Source organism: Macaca mulatta, chromosome 7 (assembly GCF_049350105.2).
Source record: "Macaca mulatta isolate MMU2019108-1 chromosome 7, T2T-MMU8v2.0, whole genome shotgun sequence".
Taxonomy (NCBI): domain Eukaryota; kingdom Metazoa; phylum Chordata; class Mammalia; order Primates; family Cercopithecidae; genus Macaca; species Macaca mulatta.
In genome coordinates, this window is record NC_133412.1 from 36,217,694 (window position 1) to 36,233,564 (window position 15,871).

Here is a 15,871-nt window from a genome sequence, read left to right on the forward strand (position 1 = left end):
TCTTGCTATGTTGCCCAGGCTGGTCTGGAACTCCTGGACTCAAGCGTTCATTCCTCCTGCCTCAGCCTCCCAAAGTTCTAGGATTTACAGGTGCAAGCCACTGTGCCCTACCAAATGTTTTATTAACTTTTTTTTTTTTTTTTTTTTTGAGACTGAGTTTTGCTCTGTCCCCCATGCTGGAGTGCAGTGGCACGATCTTGGCTCACTGCAACCTCCGCCTCCTGGGTTCAAGCGATTCTCCTGCCTCAGCCTCCCAAGGAGCTAGGATTACAGGCACCCACCACCATGCCCAGCTAATTTTTATTATTATTTTTTTGAGACGGAGTCTCCCTCTATCAACCAGGCTGGAGTACAGTGGTGTAATCTTGGCTCACTGCAACCTCCACCTCCTGGGTTCAAGTGATTCTCCTGCCTCAGCCTCCCAAGTAGCTGGGACTACAGGCACGTGCCACTACGCCTAGTTAATTTTTTTTATTTTTAGTAGAGACGGGGTTTCACCATATTAGCCAGGACAGTCTTGATCTCCTGACCTCGTGATCCACCCGTCTCAGCCTCCCAAAGTGCTCGGATTACAGGCGTGAGCCACCGTACCCAGCCTAATTTTTATATTTTTAGTAGAGATGGGGTTTCACCATGTTGACCAGGCTAATCTCGAAATCCTGGCCTCAGGTGATCTGCCCGCCTCGGCCTCCCAAAGTGCTGGGATTATAGGTGTGAGCCAGCATGTCCAGCTTTTAATAACTTTTAAAAGAAAAACTAATCAGAAGTACACTGTTTAAAGTCAGGCGATGTGAAGCTTGTTGTGAAATTACCACATACAAAGCCTTAGAGCAGTGGTTCTCAAACTTCAGCATGCATCGGAATCCCCTGGAGGGCTTGTTAAAATAAAACACAGATTTTGATTCAGAAGGTCTGGAATGAGGCTTTAGAATGTGCATCTCTAACAAGGTTCCAGGTGAAATTAATGCTGTTGGTACAGAGAGAACACTAAGTATTGCTGCCTTTACAGAGTAACAACCTCTTAGTGAAAAAAGACTAAAAAAGTTGAAACATAAGTAGAACTTTAAACGGCTTATTTATAATACAATTTTAGATTCATATAAAAGCATGCACTTCTTAAAATGTCAAATATTTTACAGTGTGCTCAAAAGTACATTTGGATAATAATTTCTTTTTTCAAAATATTTCTTTCTTTTTTAAACTTGTGTGTGTGTGAGACTGTCTCACTCTGTCACCCAGGCTGAAGTGCAGTGGTGTGATCTCGGCTCCTGCAACCTCTGCCTCCCAGGCTCAAGTTGATCCTCCCGCCTCGGCCTCTCGAGTAGCTGGAACCACAGGTGTGTGCCACCACACCTGGCTAATTTTTTTGGTATTTTTTGGTAGAGACAGGGTTTCACCATCTTGCCCAGGCTGGTCTCGAACCCCTGAGCCCAGGCGCTCTACCTGCCTTGGCCCCTCAATGTGCTGGGATTACAGACATGAGCCACCACGCCTGGCCAACAATAATAATTTCTATGAATCATTTTATTAATAAATGATATTTGTACTAAGTTAAAGTGTGCCAATTAGGGAATGACCAATTATTTTACAACTAGGGTAACATGAAAGAAACTTAAAAATACTAAAAAGCTCGACCATAAGCTGAGAAGTAAAATAGTCCAGAACAAGTAAATCATCAACTCACAGCAATGTAACTTCTATCACTATCTAAGTCCATTATACTGTGCTCTAAGAATTCCTCTTCATTTTTTCTGAGACAGAGTCTCACTCCGTCAACCCAGGCTGGAGTGCAGTGGCGCGATCTCAGCTCTCTGCAAACCTCCACCTCCCGGGTTCCAGGGATTCTCATGCCTCAGCCTTCCCAGTATGCGCCACCACACCCGGCTAATTTTTTTGTTTGTTTTATTTTGTTGAGACTGAGTGTCACTCTGTCACCCAGGATGGGAGTGCAGTGGTACAATCTCGGTTCACTGCACCTCTGACTTCCTGGTTCAAGCGATTCTCCTGCCTCAGCCTCCCGAGTAGCTGGAATTACAGGTGCGTACCATTATACCCAGCTAATTTTTGTATTTTTAGTAGAGGTGGGGTTTCACCTTGTTGTCCAAGATGGTCTTGATCTCCTGACCTCATGATCCACCTGCCTCGGCCTCCCAAAGTGCTGGGATTACAGGCATAAGCCACCGCGCCCAGCCAATTTTTGTATTTTTAGTAGAGACAGGATTTCACCATGTTGGCCAGGCTGGTCTTGAACTCCTGGCCTCAAAGGATCCTATCGCCTTAGCCTCCCAAAGTGCTGAGATTACAGGCAGGAGCCACTGCACCCAGCCTGTAAGAATGTCTTAATAAATTGTTTTACTAGAATATACTTTTAAGCATTATGTGTTCAATTTGCAGTATTTGGAAAGGAAAGAAAAACATTTTAACTTGGGTGGAATGGTAGAGACAGCAAGGGAAGAATGAGTTATGCTTGAATTATGGATAAATCTTTTTCTTTCAAACTGTCTTTTAGTTTAGTAATTTTTCTTGAAGCAATAAACTGAGACACCCTAGCGTGTATTTAAAGCAGACTAAATGAACTTAAGGAATGCAACACGTAGCCGGGCATAGTGGCTCACGCCTGTAATCTCAGCACTTTAGGAGACTGAGGCAGGAGGTTCACTTGAGGTCACGAGTTTGAGACCAGTCTGGGAAACCTAGTAAAACCCTGTCTCTATTTTAGAAAAATATATATTTAAAAAAAAAATTTTTTTTTAAAGAATGCAGTTTGATTCTCCTTATCTACCTCAGATGCGAAGAGCACACCATTTCGAAGTTATTATTTTAGAGATGCAAAACTGAAAGGAAGCTTCAAGAAAAAAACATGTCCAAATTATTGGCTATTTTAAAAAGTAAAATTTTTAAAATACTATGATGTAAAAAAAAATAATTTGTTCTATTGTAGTTCCTGTCAATTATAACGTTATTTCTAGTTGCTAAAGTAACTAGCAAGGTTTGTCTTACTTGCTGGAGAAGTTTTAGGTTTTTATCTTAATAATTCAGCATGTCTTCTGAAGGGTTTCATAATTTAAACAGAAATTTTATGACATATACTTAAATGCCGGTAGGGAAATGGCCTGACCCAACTTTTAGAAAACAAAACTGATTACAATGTGGGTGGAGCACAAAAACAACTTGGGTAAAGTAAAAAAGATGAACCACACGTAAATGCCTGTTGATTTTACTGCGCAGTATGTGCAGCAAGCATAGCACTAACCGTAAGTCCGAAGTAAGTCCAAAATACTTGCAATAAGGAAACAAACCAAGAAATATAATGGGAAATTTTCCCTGTCTAAATGGTATATATGCACAGACATGATATGCAACTATTTGAAAACAATTTCCCCCCATTGAAAACAGATTTTTTTTTCCAAATGAGGAAGAAAGCAAATAAGTAAATGTAAAACATTTATTTATTAAATGTAAAGCATATTTTAAAATTAACCACTCAAGTTTGTCTTAAAAAAATATTTAACATATGAAGAGGAAGCAAATGTCTACAAACTCATGTTGTTTATCTCACGGGGGGATCTGCAATCCTTAGTCAATGCTAAAAGACATAAAGTTCCTTTATTTTCATTTCGTCCTAGGAGCAGCAACGACTGCTAAGAGACAAAGACAAGCCTAGGACTTATTTTTCAGTGAACCAAGTATTTACTACACATTCAATTCTACTACTTCCCATAGGTTATCTTATGATATATGTACATGTATAGGCTAAGTAAGACCTCCTTTCCTCTAGCTTGACATGTAAACACTGTATTCGGACTGAACAAACCTTCACAATAACTTTAAACTACTACTTACCTATCTGGGAATATGCTAAATATCAAGGGAAGTACAAAATGATTGGCACATAAGTACTCAAAAAATACCTGTTGAATAAATGTACTAAATAAATGCAGTGTAAGACTGCTGTTTTTAGCTGGAAAGACTGAACTAACTGCTTGATTTTCATGTATCTGAAGTGCTTAACTTTGGCACTATGTTAAGTACAATAGAACTCAGAAAACATTTGCTAGTGTGGAGTTTAGTGAAAAGAATATCAGAATAGGCACCATGACACCTAGGTATTTACCCTGTCGTTATCACTGTAACAGTTTTACTCTGTGGTATGTCATCTATCTGGATGAATTTACCTATAAAGTGGAGTTGACATGTAAACCATGTAAGATATATCAAGGATTGAGTAAGGTAATGAATATAAAAAGCTCTCTGTGAACAGTAAAGCACTACATATAAGAGAGAGATGAAAGAAAGCTTTGTGGAGATAGTGAATCTGGCTGTAAGAGGTATATAGATTTTCATATGACAAAAAAAGGTAAGATTTTTCAGGTTAGTGAAACATTAGGGGCAAGGGCAAATAGAAAAAGGAATACACATAATATTAAAGACTGAAGAGGTTCTTGAAACTAGAGGAAATTTTTAAGAATAAAAGCATATTAAAGCCAGGCATGATGACTCACACCTGTAATCTGAACACTTTGGGAGTCCAAGATGGGTGGATTGCTTGGGTTCAGGAGTTCGAGACCAGACTGGGCAACAAGGCAAACCCCCATCTCCACAAAAAAATACAAAAGTCAGACGGGTGTAGTGGTGCACACCTGTAGTCCCAGCTACTGGGGAGACTGAGGTGGGGTGATAACTTGAGCCTGGGAGGTCAAGGCTGCAGTGAGGGGAGATTGCATCACCGCACTCCAGCCTGGGCGACAGAGCAAGACCCGGTCTCAAAAAAAAAAAAAAAAAAAAAAAAAAAAAAAAAAAATTAAAGCATTAGCAAACAAGATTTTAGAGAAAAAGCTCCAGAAATTTCTCAAGTAAGCAATATGTTCAAGCTAGTAAAACAACACTACAAATGACCACTAATTGCACATATACTACATCAGAATCTATGATTAATCCCTGTATCAACTGAGTAAGAATTATAATATTCATTTTATAGACATATAAATTGACTAATAGAGAACCTGCCACAATCACAATATTGTAATTAACTAATAGAAGTAGAATCTGAACCAAAGTCCACCTAGTATAACTTCCTAGAGGCTAATGCCTAAAGATTTCAGCTTCAAATCAAAGCCTGAGGACTGGCTCTTGAAATAGACAAATCCCTATATAAATATGCTGCACATATGTGTGTGTATATACATATATATATATAATTTTTCTTTTTCTTTTTTTTTTTGAGACAGAGTTTTCTCTGTTGCTCATGATGGAGTGCAGTGGCACAATCACAGGTCACTGCAGCCTCAACCTCCTGGGCTCAAGCAATCCTTCCACCTCAGTCTACCTCCTGAGTAGCTAGGACCACAGGTGTGCGCCACCACACCCAGCTAACTTTTGTATTTTTTGTAGAGACGGGGGTTTGCCTTGTTTCCCAAGCTGGTCTCAAACTCTTGAGCCAAGTGATCAGCCCGACTAAGTCTCCCAAAGAACTGAGATTACAGGCATGAGCCACTGCATCCAGCCAGATTAAATTTTCTAATGTTTTTTTGAGATAAGGTCTTGCTCTATTGACCGGGTTGGAGTATAGTGGCATGATCTTGGCTCACTGCAGCCTTGACCTCCTGCAGTCAAGTGATCTTCCAGCCTCAGCCTCCTGAGTAGCTGGGACTACAGGCATGGACCACCACACCCAGCTATATTAATTTTCTTTTTTTTTTTGTAGAGACAAAGTCTTACTATGTAGCCCAGGCTGGTCTTGAACTCCTGGCCTTAAGCAATCCTTCTATCTCAACCTTCCAAAGTGCTGTGATTACAGGCATGAGCCACCACAGCCCACCCAGAGTAAACTTTCAAAAGCAATACCTAAATACTGAAAATAAATGAAACAAATCAACCTAGATATGTATCAGTGGGTGATACAACCATACAGAATGGAAAGAACTTAAAACACGGTGATTTGTTCATCCCCAGAGGGAAACATCCTTGCGAAAAATATGTCTAAAAAAATCTTAAATTACTTTCAGTAACTGCATTGGTGGTAGTGTTGGTATAATCATTCTAAAGTTGTTGTATGTGTACCGTAAGATAAAGTAAATGGTTATCTTGGAAGTACCAAGATATGAATTGAAGGTCTATTTTATCTTAAAAGTAAAAATAAGCAAAAACAAAGAAAACAACTCCAACATTTTCTCTAGCATTGTACATTGAAAAGACCTAGAAACAATGAACAACTCAGTAGCAGTGAACACCTCCACCACCTAGATTGTTGTCTTGAAATATCATTTACCACTATAAAGAAGAAATGCCTAATTATAGTTCTAGAGCAGGAAATGGCACATCTTTACATACCATCAAGCAAGGAATCAATCAAAGTCTACTAGGATCATGCGAAAGGACTCAAGAGCCAACTTGATGAGGCTCTCACAACATGGAACAATGTAAGCATTAAGGATAATAACTGTGATGGACCAAAATACATTACATATATACAAATCCATGAGTTTGAAATGAATCTAAAGAGGAAAAAAGAAAAAATTAAGAACTGGCCACTGTCAGAGATGCCAGTGAACCAGCTCAATATTCTGAAAATTGGTAAATAAAAAGGAAAGAATCAAACATATATCCTGGCTTTCCTGTGTAAATGATACCACAGGGTAACCAAATAGTAAATAAGGGGAAGTTTCTCTTTCTAGAAACATTCCACCATATACAGAAGAAATGATAGAATTAGAATAGCATCCCTTTGCAACTCCTACTTGGGTATGAATCATCAATGATTGGTACCATCACAAAAAGACAACCAGATATTATGTGCATCCAAATAGAAGAACACAGTACTATACCTACGAGGCGGCTGTGTGTGTGCTGGGGTGGGGTGTTAACGCTGAATCTGAGAGCAAGCCTCTAGATGCTACAACCAACTTAACAATTTACAAAAAATACAATAAACAAAGGAACATGTTGACCACCACAGGAATGTAATCAGCAAAATCCAGGCCTTGGAAGCTCTACAGTGGCGACTGGCAAACTACATGAGATGCCTGTTTTTGCTAACCCTTGCTCCGTCGGATAAGCAAGTTGCTTTTTTCAACAAATAAAATAGTAAGAGGAAAACAGATGGAAGGGAAAACCTCCTAAAACATTTCAATCAATCACAACATACAGATCTTACTGGTATCTGGATTTAAACAAGGCATAATGAAAAAAAAAAAACCTATAGAAAAATTGAACATTTGAATCCTAACTGTATATTTCACAATATTAAAATTTTTATTTTAGGAGTGCTAATATAAAAAATAAGAATTCTCTTTTAGAGATACATACTGAAATTTTTCAAGGGAAATATGTTTGGATTTGTTTCGAAATAATGCAGAAGGGAGAAAGTAAACAGAAGCATAGAGGAAAATAAGACTGGCCATTAACTGAAAACAGCTGAAGCTGGGTGATGGTTACACTATGAAGTATCCCTGAATGCACATAGTAATAGACTCAGTAAGCATGTTTAGATGCATTAGATCATATGGAACCTAGATACATTTATGTTTCTAGATGTTCCATGAGACATTATTTAGAAAGAGGAAAAAGGTCATTTTAAAGAAAACTTCTCTAAAAACGTAACCTCATCTTTTGATACAATATGGCGATCTTGCTCCCTGATAAGAAATACATAACTGTTCTTCCTTCAGATATATTTCCATCCATTTAAAAAATGTTTGTAATGAAGTTTATTATTTAAGTGGGTATCCTTAGATATGATGCCTTCATACAACTCACACAGTGGACAACTATAGGAGTGATCCTTGACAGAAGCTAATATCCAGCTGCCAAATAATATAAAGACCTCAACTTCCCCTTTTTGCAAATCAGTAATCTAGAAAAGGTACTCTCTCGATTTAAGAGTTAATTTTCCTCATAGATTCTTTTTTTTTTTCAAGACAAGTCTCGGTCTGTTGCCCAGGCTGGAGTGCAGTGGCATGATCTCGGCTCACTGCAACCTCTGCCTCCCAGGTTCAAGCCATTCTCCTGCCTCAGCCTCCCAAGTAACTGGAACTACAGGTGTCCAACACCAGGCCTGGCTAATTTTTTGTATTTTTAGTAGAGACCGGGTTTCACCATATTGGTCAGGCTGGTCTCGAACTCCTGACCTTGTGATCCACCTGCCTCGGCCTCCCAAAGTGCTGGGATTACAGGTATGAGCCACAGTGCCCAGCCCCTCATAGATTCTTTATCACCAGGAAATCAATGTACTTAGGGACAGCCTTACAGACTTTCACCATTCTAATATTTCCTTTCTGAATATTCCAAATGATCAGCAACATTTCTCCCAGAAATGCAATTTTTCTCCAAAATGCAACTTCTCCTCCACTACAACACACAGAGAGGCAATATATAGCCTCAGAAGCATCTGTGGCTCACTAGCATTTCAAAGGCAAGAGCACTGCAGGAAAGAAAGCATGCAGGGGCCATCAATAAGTAGTCCATGAATACAAGGCCCAAGTACTCTTCTAGGAAATACTACCCAGAGGAAATAACTGACCTGATGACTATTTTTTCTGAATCTAGTAAACAAAGGAACCCATATCTCTATTTGAAAGTACACCATTTAAAGAGGACACGATCCTCTCCTACTTGGATAACTGTGGTAATTCTAGAGCTAATACATGCCAATGGGCACTGACTCCCTTCGCCGGGGATGCGTGCATTTATTTATCAGATTAAAACCAACTCGGATCAAAACCACCAAACCCTCTCTGGTTTTTATAAGATTAAAAATTAAAATGAAATTAAGAGGACACAAAAACAAAGGGTTCTTTAGTTACAGATATGAGAAAAAGACAAAGGATAATTTTTTATGCAGAAATTGATCTGCAGATGTCTGCTTATAACATCTGTAAGTCACTTTAAAAAGTCCACTATGTGTATCACATTAGCAGCAACACGTTATTACACATTGAAGTGCAGTCATTTGCAATACACACACCCCCCAAGTAAATTTCTAGAAATTTTTAATCATTTTTAGACTATGCCTGTTACAGGAGTGTTAAATTAACAAAATTTTAAATAAAGCTTTGAAAAGGATATTAATACTTTTAAAAGACTTATTTTACATCAAGTGACAAGAAAAAAATCAAGAAGAATGTAGACTTCTCAAAAGACTAGTAACCAGAGTTAGGTTTTACAGAAAGGATGGACTTTTTTCTAAAATTCTGAAAATGATAGGAAACTCATAATAACTCCAATTATCTTTCTGGCAACAGAAATTTCAGCTGCCGATCTTTTTGTTTGTTTGTTTTTGTTTTTTTTTTGAGACAGAGTCTCACTCTGTTGCCCAGGCTGGAGTGCAGTGGTGCGATCTCGGCTCACTGCAAGCTCCGCCTCCCGGGTTCACGCCATTCTCCTGCTTCAGCCACCTGAGTAGCTGGGACTACAGGTGCCCACCACCACGCCCAGCTAATTTTTTGTATTTTTTAGTAGAGACAGGGTTTCACTGTGTTAGCCAGGATGGTCTCGATCTCCTGACCACGTGATCCACCCGCCTCGGTCTTGCCAATAGTTTTAAGTACTTTGTGTATGTCACGTAAATAACTCAGTATTAAATTTAAGACAGTTACATGAATTAAAGAATTATGAAGTCAAAATAAGATTCCTTTTCCAAGCCCTTCCACCCACGATATCAAATTCATAGGACTAAATGTAAACTTACTTGGGCTGTTAGAAAGGTATCATCTTCACCTTCTTGAGCTTCAATTTCCTATGTAAAAGGGTATACAATAGCTTTGCTTTACAAAATATCTGGGTAACATGAGAATGCTTTTATGCTTATACCTGATTATCATTTGCCTTGTTTTCTGTATAATGTCTATGATACCATGGGTAGTAAATCAATGCTTAATATTCAGACTATATTTTATGCCAAAAAAAAATTAGCCATGTCGCTAGAGAATTAGAAACATTTCTCTTGAGCCCCTCATTTATTAGGTAGGTAGAAGTGAAGTGTTTTAAGCATGAATACTAACAGCACTGACTCCTTAACCCACTGACTTTCTTAAAATGTACTAACATACTTCAAAGCAGGACAAATGGTCTATTTCAAAGAAAATATTTGGAAATATTATCTACTTTAAAATTAAACTTTCATAAGTAATTCCCCACCCTTGATATAACCAAAGAAATGTAAATTAAAGTAACCTTTTATACTTGCTAAGGTAGCAGAAAGGGGAAAAAACCCTACCACCAAGTAATGCTGGCAATGCCAGAATGAAATTGGTACATTCATTCATCTTGGAGTAGGGAAAAAGCCTTAAAACTTAAAATGTCCAAAATTAAAGGAGTATATTAGAATTGTAGAAAGCAGTCTAATAAATTATGGGAAAATTATGAAATTATATGTTATATGAAAATACAGAATATCAACTTAACTCTGTAACAACTATGTAAAAATATATATTATAAGAAATAAGCAAAAATTTAAAAGGTTGCCTAAGGTGGTAGGATTTTAGATGACTTATAAGTAGCTTTAGTAGCACATCTTTTAAAAATTCTGAGACTTCCAAATTGAACTAGAAAAAAGTACTTTTTATTATTTAAAACTTAATTTATCTGTGTCATGTTTTAAAAAAAACTGGCTAAAGACCTGACTTTCGATGTCCTCTTTTTCTATATCTTCTATTCCTTCTGCCTCTATTAATTCATGAGCTCTCTTGTTTTCTTCTGCAGAGAGTAACTCCTTGGAATGCACATTTTCTTCTTCATTTTCACCAAATTCTTCAGAGTCCTTTAGTTCATCATTTCCATCTTGCTCATGTGCCTCTTGATTCTCCAATTCACAGTCCTTTTAATGGTAAGAAAATTTGGTACAACTAGAGGCAAAGTAGCGTGGGCTATCCACCAAATGTTTTTGGTAATTTACACCTTTAAATGTGTCAAATTTGATCATATTTTAATATTCCCAAAGTTCAATCATTTTACCTTATATATTAACTGTGTCTTTAAAGATAGGTCTAATACCACGATCATCAAACACGAATCTGAGTTCTCAAATTTCTCACACTAAAATGCACACTAATTGAATTGCTACTAGAGATGCTCTAAATTCCAGTTATTTAATATTTACCAAGCCACCTTCTAGGAGCTGTCCAAAAAATATGGCTTGATTTCTCCATGTGCCATACGTTGATTTAACTTCAAAGACTTTGGAAGTCTTATACATTAAAACAAAGTTTACTTCTAATAATAAAGAACACCCAACTGCTGCGTCAATGCCTGTTCTTGAAAAATATGCAAATAACTAATTGAAATGTATTTGTTTTGAAATCTACCACTGTGCCAAATGTCAATTAGGAAGGGTAACACAGGTTGGGATTGGGTCTGTTTGTCCTTCAAAGTTTATGGATATATGGTACTTCAGTGAAAACAAAATCAGCAATCTGCTCAATTTCCTCTGATTAAGCGCAGAGAAAGGGGTGAAAGCAATAAAGGTTCCTTCCTTTTTTCCTGTTCTTATGGTAAATCCAGCGGATTTAAGAAAAGGCTTCTGGGTTAAAAGGTAAAAGAGGCAGAGGCATGACTACTAATCATTCACAGCTAAATTGCGGTGAGGAAACTGAAATTTCTATCGAGAGGTGGGCATAGAAAAGAATGATTGTTTTGGAATGTGGAGTGCTTGCAGAGCAGGGGATCTCTTGTTTGACCAAACGTACTACAGTATGAGTTGGGGAACGTGAGGGGTTGAAAATGGAGTACATGGCTGTATTATGGCAGAAGTATAGGTGCAAGAAAGATCAAGGGAAGTTACCAAGGAAACTTCACCTATTCTGAGGTGCCAACTTTGACCAATCTCCTCACCTATTCACAGAAGCAATTTCTATACAATTCTGGTATTTAGGCAATAGGTGATATTTACCAACCATTACTGTATAAATTCCAAAATTATCAACTGTGAGAGATGAGAAAAATACATTCACTTAATTTCTATCAAATATATCACATGTTAATACTTCCAAAAATAAACTGAAGATATCTTTAAACAGAATTTTTAAAAAAGCTCCTAGGGCTGGGCGTGGTGGCTCATGCCGGTAATCCCAGCACTTTAGGAGGCCAAGACGGGTAGGCGGATCATGAGGTCAGGAGTTCGAGGCCAGCCTGGCCAACATGGTGAAATCCCGTCTCTACTAAAAATACAAAAATTAGCCGAGCCTGGTGGCGTACGCCTGTAATCCCAGCTACTCAGGAGGCTGAGGCAGGAGACTCTCTTGAACCAGGGAGGTGGAGGTTGCAGTAAGCCGAGATTGCACCACTGCACTCCAGCCTGGGCAACAGGGCGAGACTCCATCTCAAAAAAACAAAAACGAACAAACAAAAAGTTCCCTTGTTATTCTAGACGTTATGACCAGGTTTATTTAACAATAACACAAAGGCATCCTTTGTAGCACATATAAGAAACAGTACTATTATTCTTCTGAATAGACATATATATCTCCTTAGGACATTTCAAATGACTGTAACATTTTTATGAACTGAAGAGCTGAAAGAAACAAATTTGAAAAGTAGAAGATTTTTTACTGAGTCACAATGTTTTTACAGCTTATGGATAATGTTTGCTTAATCATACACTTACTGGTGAAGACAACTGGAGAAAAATAGGAAGAAAGGAACAAACCTGATGGAAGATATATAATAAGGGTAACAGAATACCAAAACTTAAAGGCTCAAACACAAGCTGATTACAGACATGCAATCATCAATTTTCATGGATCCCTGGGCAAATAGTTCCTAAAATTATCTGCTTTCAGGGTTAACTCCTCAACAAAACACCTTCTGGGGGTAGGGCTGTGTGTGTGTGTGTGTGTGTGTGTGTGTGTGTGTGTGTCTGTGTGTATGTGCAGTGTGGAGAGTGAAGAGAGCTAGGAGGCAGGAGAGATGGGTGTGTAAATGAACATGAGCTGACTCTATGGTAAAACACACAAACATCAAGAGACATGATGACAATATGGACTAGTTTTACCCAGGAAACAGAATATATGGGGGCACAAATGTACATAATTCAAGAGAAACTATACTCATGAAATAATTCCTGCAAATACCACAATACTTAAGAACAAATAAGCAGATCACTTTTCATTAAAATAATAATTTAAAAAAATTTTAAACCCTAACTACAATTATAAACAGCTTGTTCTATAGCTGTAGTATTTAGAACTGCCACAACCCCAATTAAAATTACATCCATAATTTTTCTGGCCAGCCAGTTTTGAAATACACTCATTTTTGGCCCCAAAAGGCCTCGCTTATTCATCTTTAAATGGCAAAACAAATTTCTTAATTTGATCTCTCTCTTTCTCTCTTTTTTTTTTTTTTGAGACGGAGTCTTGCTCTGTTGCCCAGGCTGGAGTGCATTGGCACCATCTTGGCTCACTGCACCCTCCACCTCCTGGGTTCAAGCAATTCTCCTGCCTCAGCCTCTCAAGTAGTTGGGATTACAGGCACATGCCACCACACCTGGCTAATTTTTGTATTTTTAGTAGAGATGGCGTTTTACTATGTTGGCCAGGCTGGTCTTGAACTCCTGACCTCAAGTGATCCACCCACCTAGACCTCCCAAAGTGCTGGGATTATAGGCGTGAGCCACGGCGCCTGGCCCTTAATTTGATCTTTATCAAGTAGTAACACCTCAGCAATTTTATCAGTGTATTTTGAGGTCTACATTACTCTAAGTTCTGTAAATTATATACAAAAGCTAAATGCAATGGCAGATAAAAAATAAATTATCAATATCCTTCCCTGTGATATCTTGTCCAGGAACTAACATACATATCTATTATCTTGTAGCTATTTCCCTGGCCAGCTTTCTACCTAAAGGCCTGGAGAGATTATTATTTTTAGCTTTTGTATCTCATTTAATTAAAGTTATTTACTATATTTCTCAATTATGAGAGTTAATGAGATTGACAATATTATACATTGTCAGTATATAGGTCTTTATCTTTAACCTACATACTTCAGTGACCATTCTTCAATGCAATGCACAAAATTCATGATGCAAAATACTAGGCTTAAAATAAACATCTTAACCTGAGTAATGAACACTTTACCTTGATAAAAGCATCATCTTCCACAGAAGCATCTCCACTCAACTCGTCTGCTTCATGTTTTTTACCTGTGAAAGAAGGAAGATGGGCTAACAACTGATATTTTATTACTTTAAGAACAAAAAATATTCAGAGTTTACCCTGCAATAGCACTCTCCACTCCCAAGCTGTCTAACAAAGCTAATGCCAACTGCTTATAAACCACCTGGTCAGAGCCGTCCCAAACAAAAAAAGCTTTCCTATGTCATGCTGTTTGAAATAAACTGTGCACATAATCCTACACATGAACCCATCAGCTTAACTGATATGACATGTATGATGCATTTTTCTTTACACCAGTTGAATTTTCTATCCTCAATTATCTGAGAAGTTGTGATACCTTTCAATGGCATTCTACTGACTATATATACACAGACACCTGATAGCTAAGTACAAGATCTGTACCTCCCACAAAGCCTTTCCTATGTTCTTCTCTTCAACAAGCATTCTCTGAAATAAAAATTCTCACACTTTAATCTTCATCTTACAATCCATCAGGTGATTGATGACATATTGCCTTGTACTCTGTCTCTAGTATACCTTGCCTCTTCATAGAGAAGATTAATTCCTTAAATACAGTGACTACTTTTATGCTAATTATTTATTTATCCAAAAGCCTAAATATAAAGAGTGCTGGCCACTTAACATAATAACTGATTTAAGGCATGCAGAAATTAAGGCAAAGTGAAAACTGTTAATAGCTTTCAGACAAACTACAGACCTTCTTTGCCCATCTTCAAAACTTCGCAAACTGGTAGTTAGAATTTTTTTTTTTTTAAGAATAATTATTTATTCTTGAGACAGAGTCTCACTCTGTTGCCTAGGCTGGAGTGCAATGGCACAATCTCGGCTCACTGTAACCTCCCCCTCCCGGGTTCAAGAGATTCTCCTACCTCAGCCTCCCAAGTAGCTGGAATTACAGGCACAAGGCACCATGCCTGGCTAATTTTTGTATTTTTAGTAGAGACAGATGGAGTTTCACCACGTTGGCCAGGCTGGTTTCGAACTCCTGACCTCAAGTGATCTGCCCGCCTCGGCCTCCCAAAGTGCTAGGATTTACAGGCATTAAGCCATTGCGCCCAGCTGGTAGTTGGAACTTTAAAAACGCTTTCCACATTTAAAAAAAAAAAAAAGTTTTCCACAGAGGCAATGCTAAAAGTTTATTATGTTTTCAGGCTAGTCCACAAAATCCTAGTTAAAAATCCTTGGTGTACTAGAAATGTCATTAAAAAACACATCTTCTGGAACTTTACTATTAAATTTTTTTTTCCCCCATTTCTTTTGAAACATGAATGGATGTTCTTTCCTAGGGCCAATGAATGAACTTTTTTCCCTTTGCCTATAACCGGCACAGACAGTGCTACTACCTAGTTTAAGCTTCAGTAATCAGGGTAGAGGTTTAGCTGCTGGGATAAATATTTTAAAAGTTAGTATACCTGCATTTCCCTAGTCTCCTCGGTAGCTCCTGTCATCTACTCCCAACTGTAAGTCATTTCCACGAATGAGTGGTAAAAGGGAAAATGCTATGCTAGTCCTTCCAAGTATGCAAAAAACAAGATTAGGAGTGGGGATTTTTCTTTTACTCAATTGGTAGCTGAAGGCTTGTGAGAACCAAATAAGAAATGAGGTGTGGCGCTTGGTGTTGTGCTAACTTCCTATTTACAATGTTGATGTTTGCATTTTGGGGAAAACAACTTTTTGGTTTAACTTTCTGGTTTACTGTTACCTTTGTAGATTAATGCTTTGCATATAAATTTATAATT

General features: G+C 37.9%; 1 protein-coding gene and 2 long non-coding RNA genes across 13 annotated transcripts in view; 1 reads left to right on the top strand and 2 right to left on the bottom strand.

The window, feature by feature from the left end:
- The window catches only part of LOC144329889 (uncharacterized), a 139,811-nt gene that overhangs the window by 76,052 nt on the left and 47,888 nt on the right, over positions 1-15,871 (bottom strand). The window lies entirely within an intron of this gene.
- The window catches only part of SLTM (SAFB like transcription modulator), a 55,453-nt gene that overhangs the window by 24,432 nt on the left and 15,150 nt on the right, over positions 1-15,871 (bottom strand). For 4 of the 11 annotated variants that reach the window (XM_077939489.1, XM_077939488.1, XM_015142375.3 and 1 more), the window contains exons 3-5: positions 14,073-14,137; positions 10,616-10,813; positions 9,686-9,733 (exon numbers count right to left, since the gene is read on the bottom strand). In XM_077939489.1, the coding sequence (XP_077795615.1) occupies positions 9,686-9,733; positions 10,616-10,813; positions 14,073-14,137 (311 nt within the window). The remainder of the gene's footprint in view (positions 1-9,685; positions 9,734-10,615; positions 10,814-14,072; positions 14,138-15,871) is intronic. The other 7 variants (XM_077939492.1, XM_077939490.1, XM_015142378.3 and 4 more) reach the window with 2 other exon arrangements.
- Positions 1,185-15,871, top strand: part of LOC144329893 (uncharacterized) — a 29,742-nt gene continuing 15,055 nt past the window's right edge. Inside the window, exons 1-2 of the long non-coding RNA XR_013395627.1 lie at positions 1,185-2,155; positions 2,292-2,606. This is a non-coding gene — a long non-coding RNA (uncharacterized LOC144329893). The remainder of the gene's footprint in view (positions 2,156-2,291; positions 2,607-15,871) is intronic.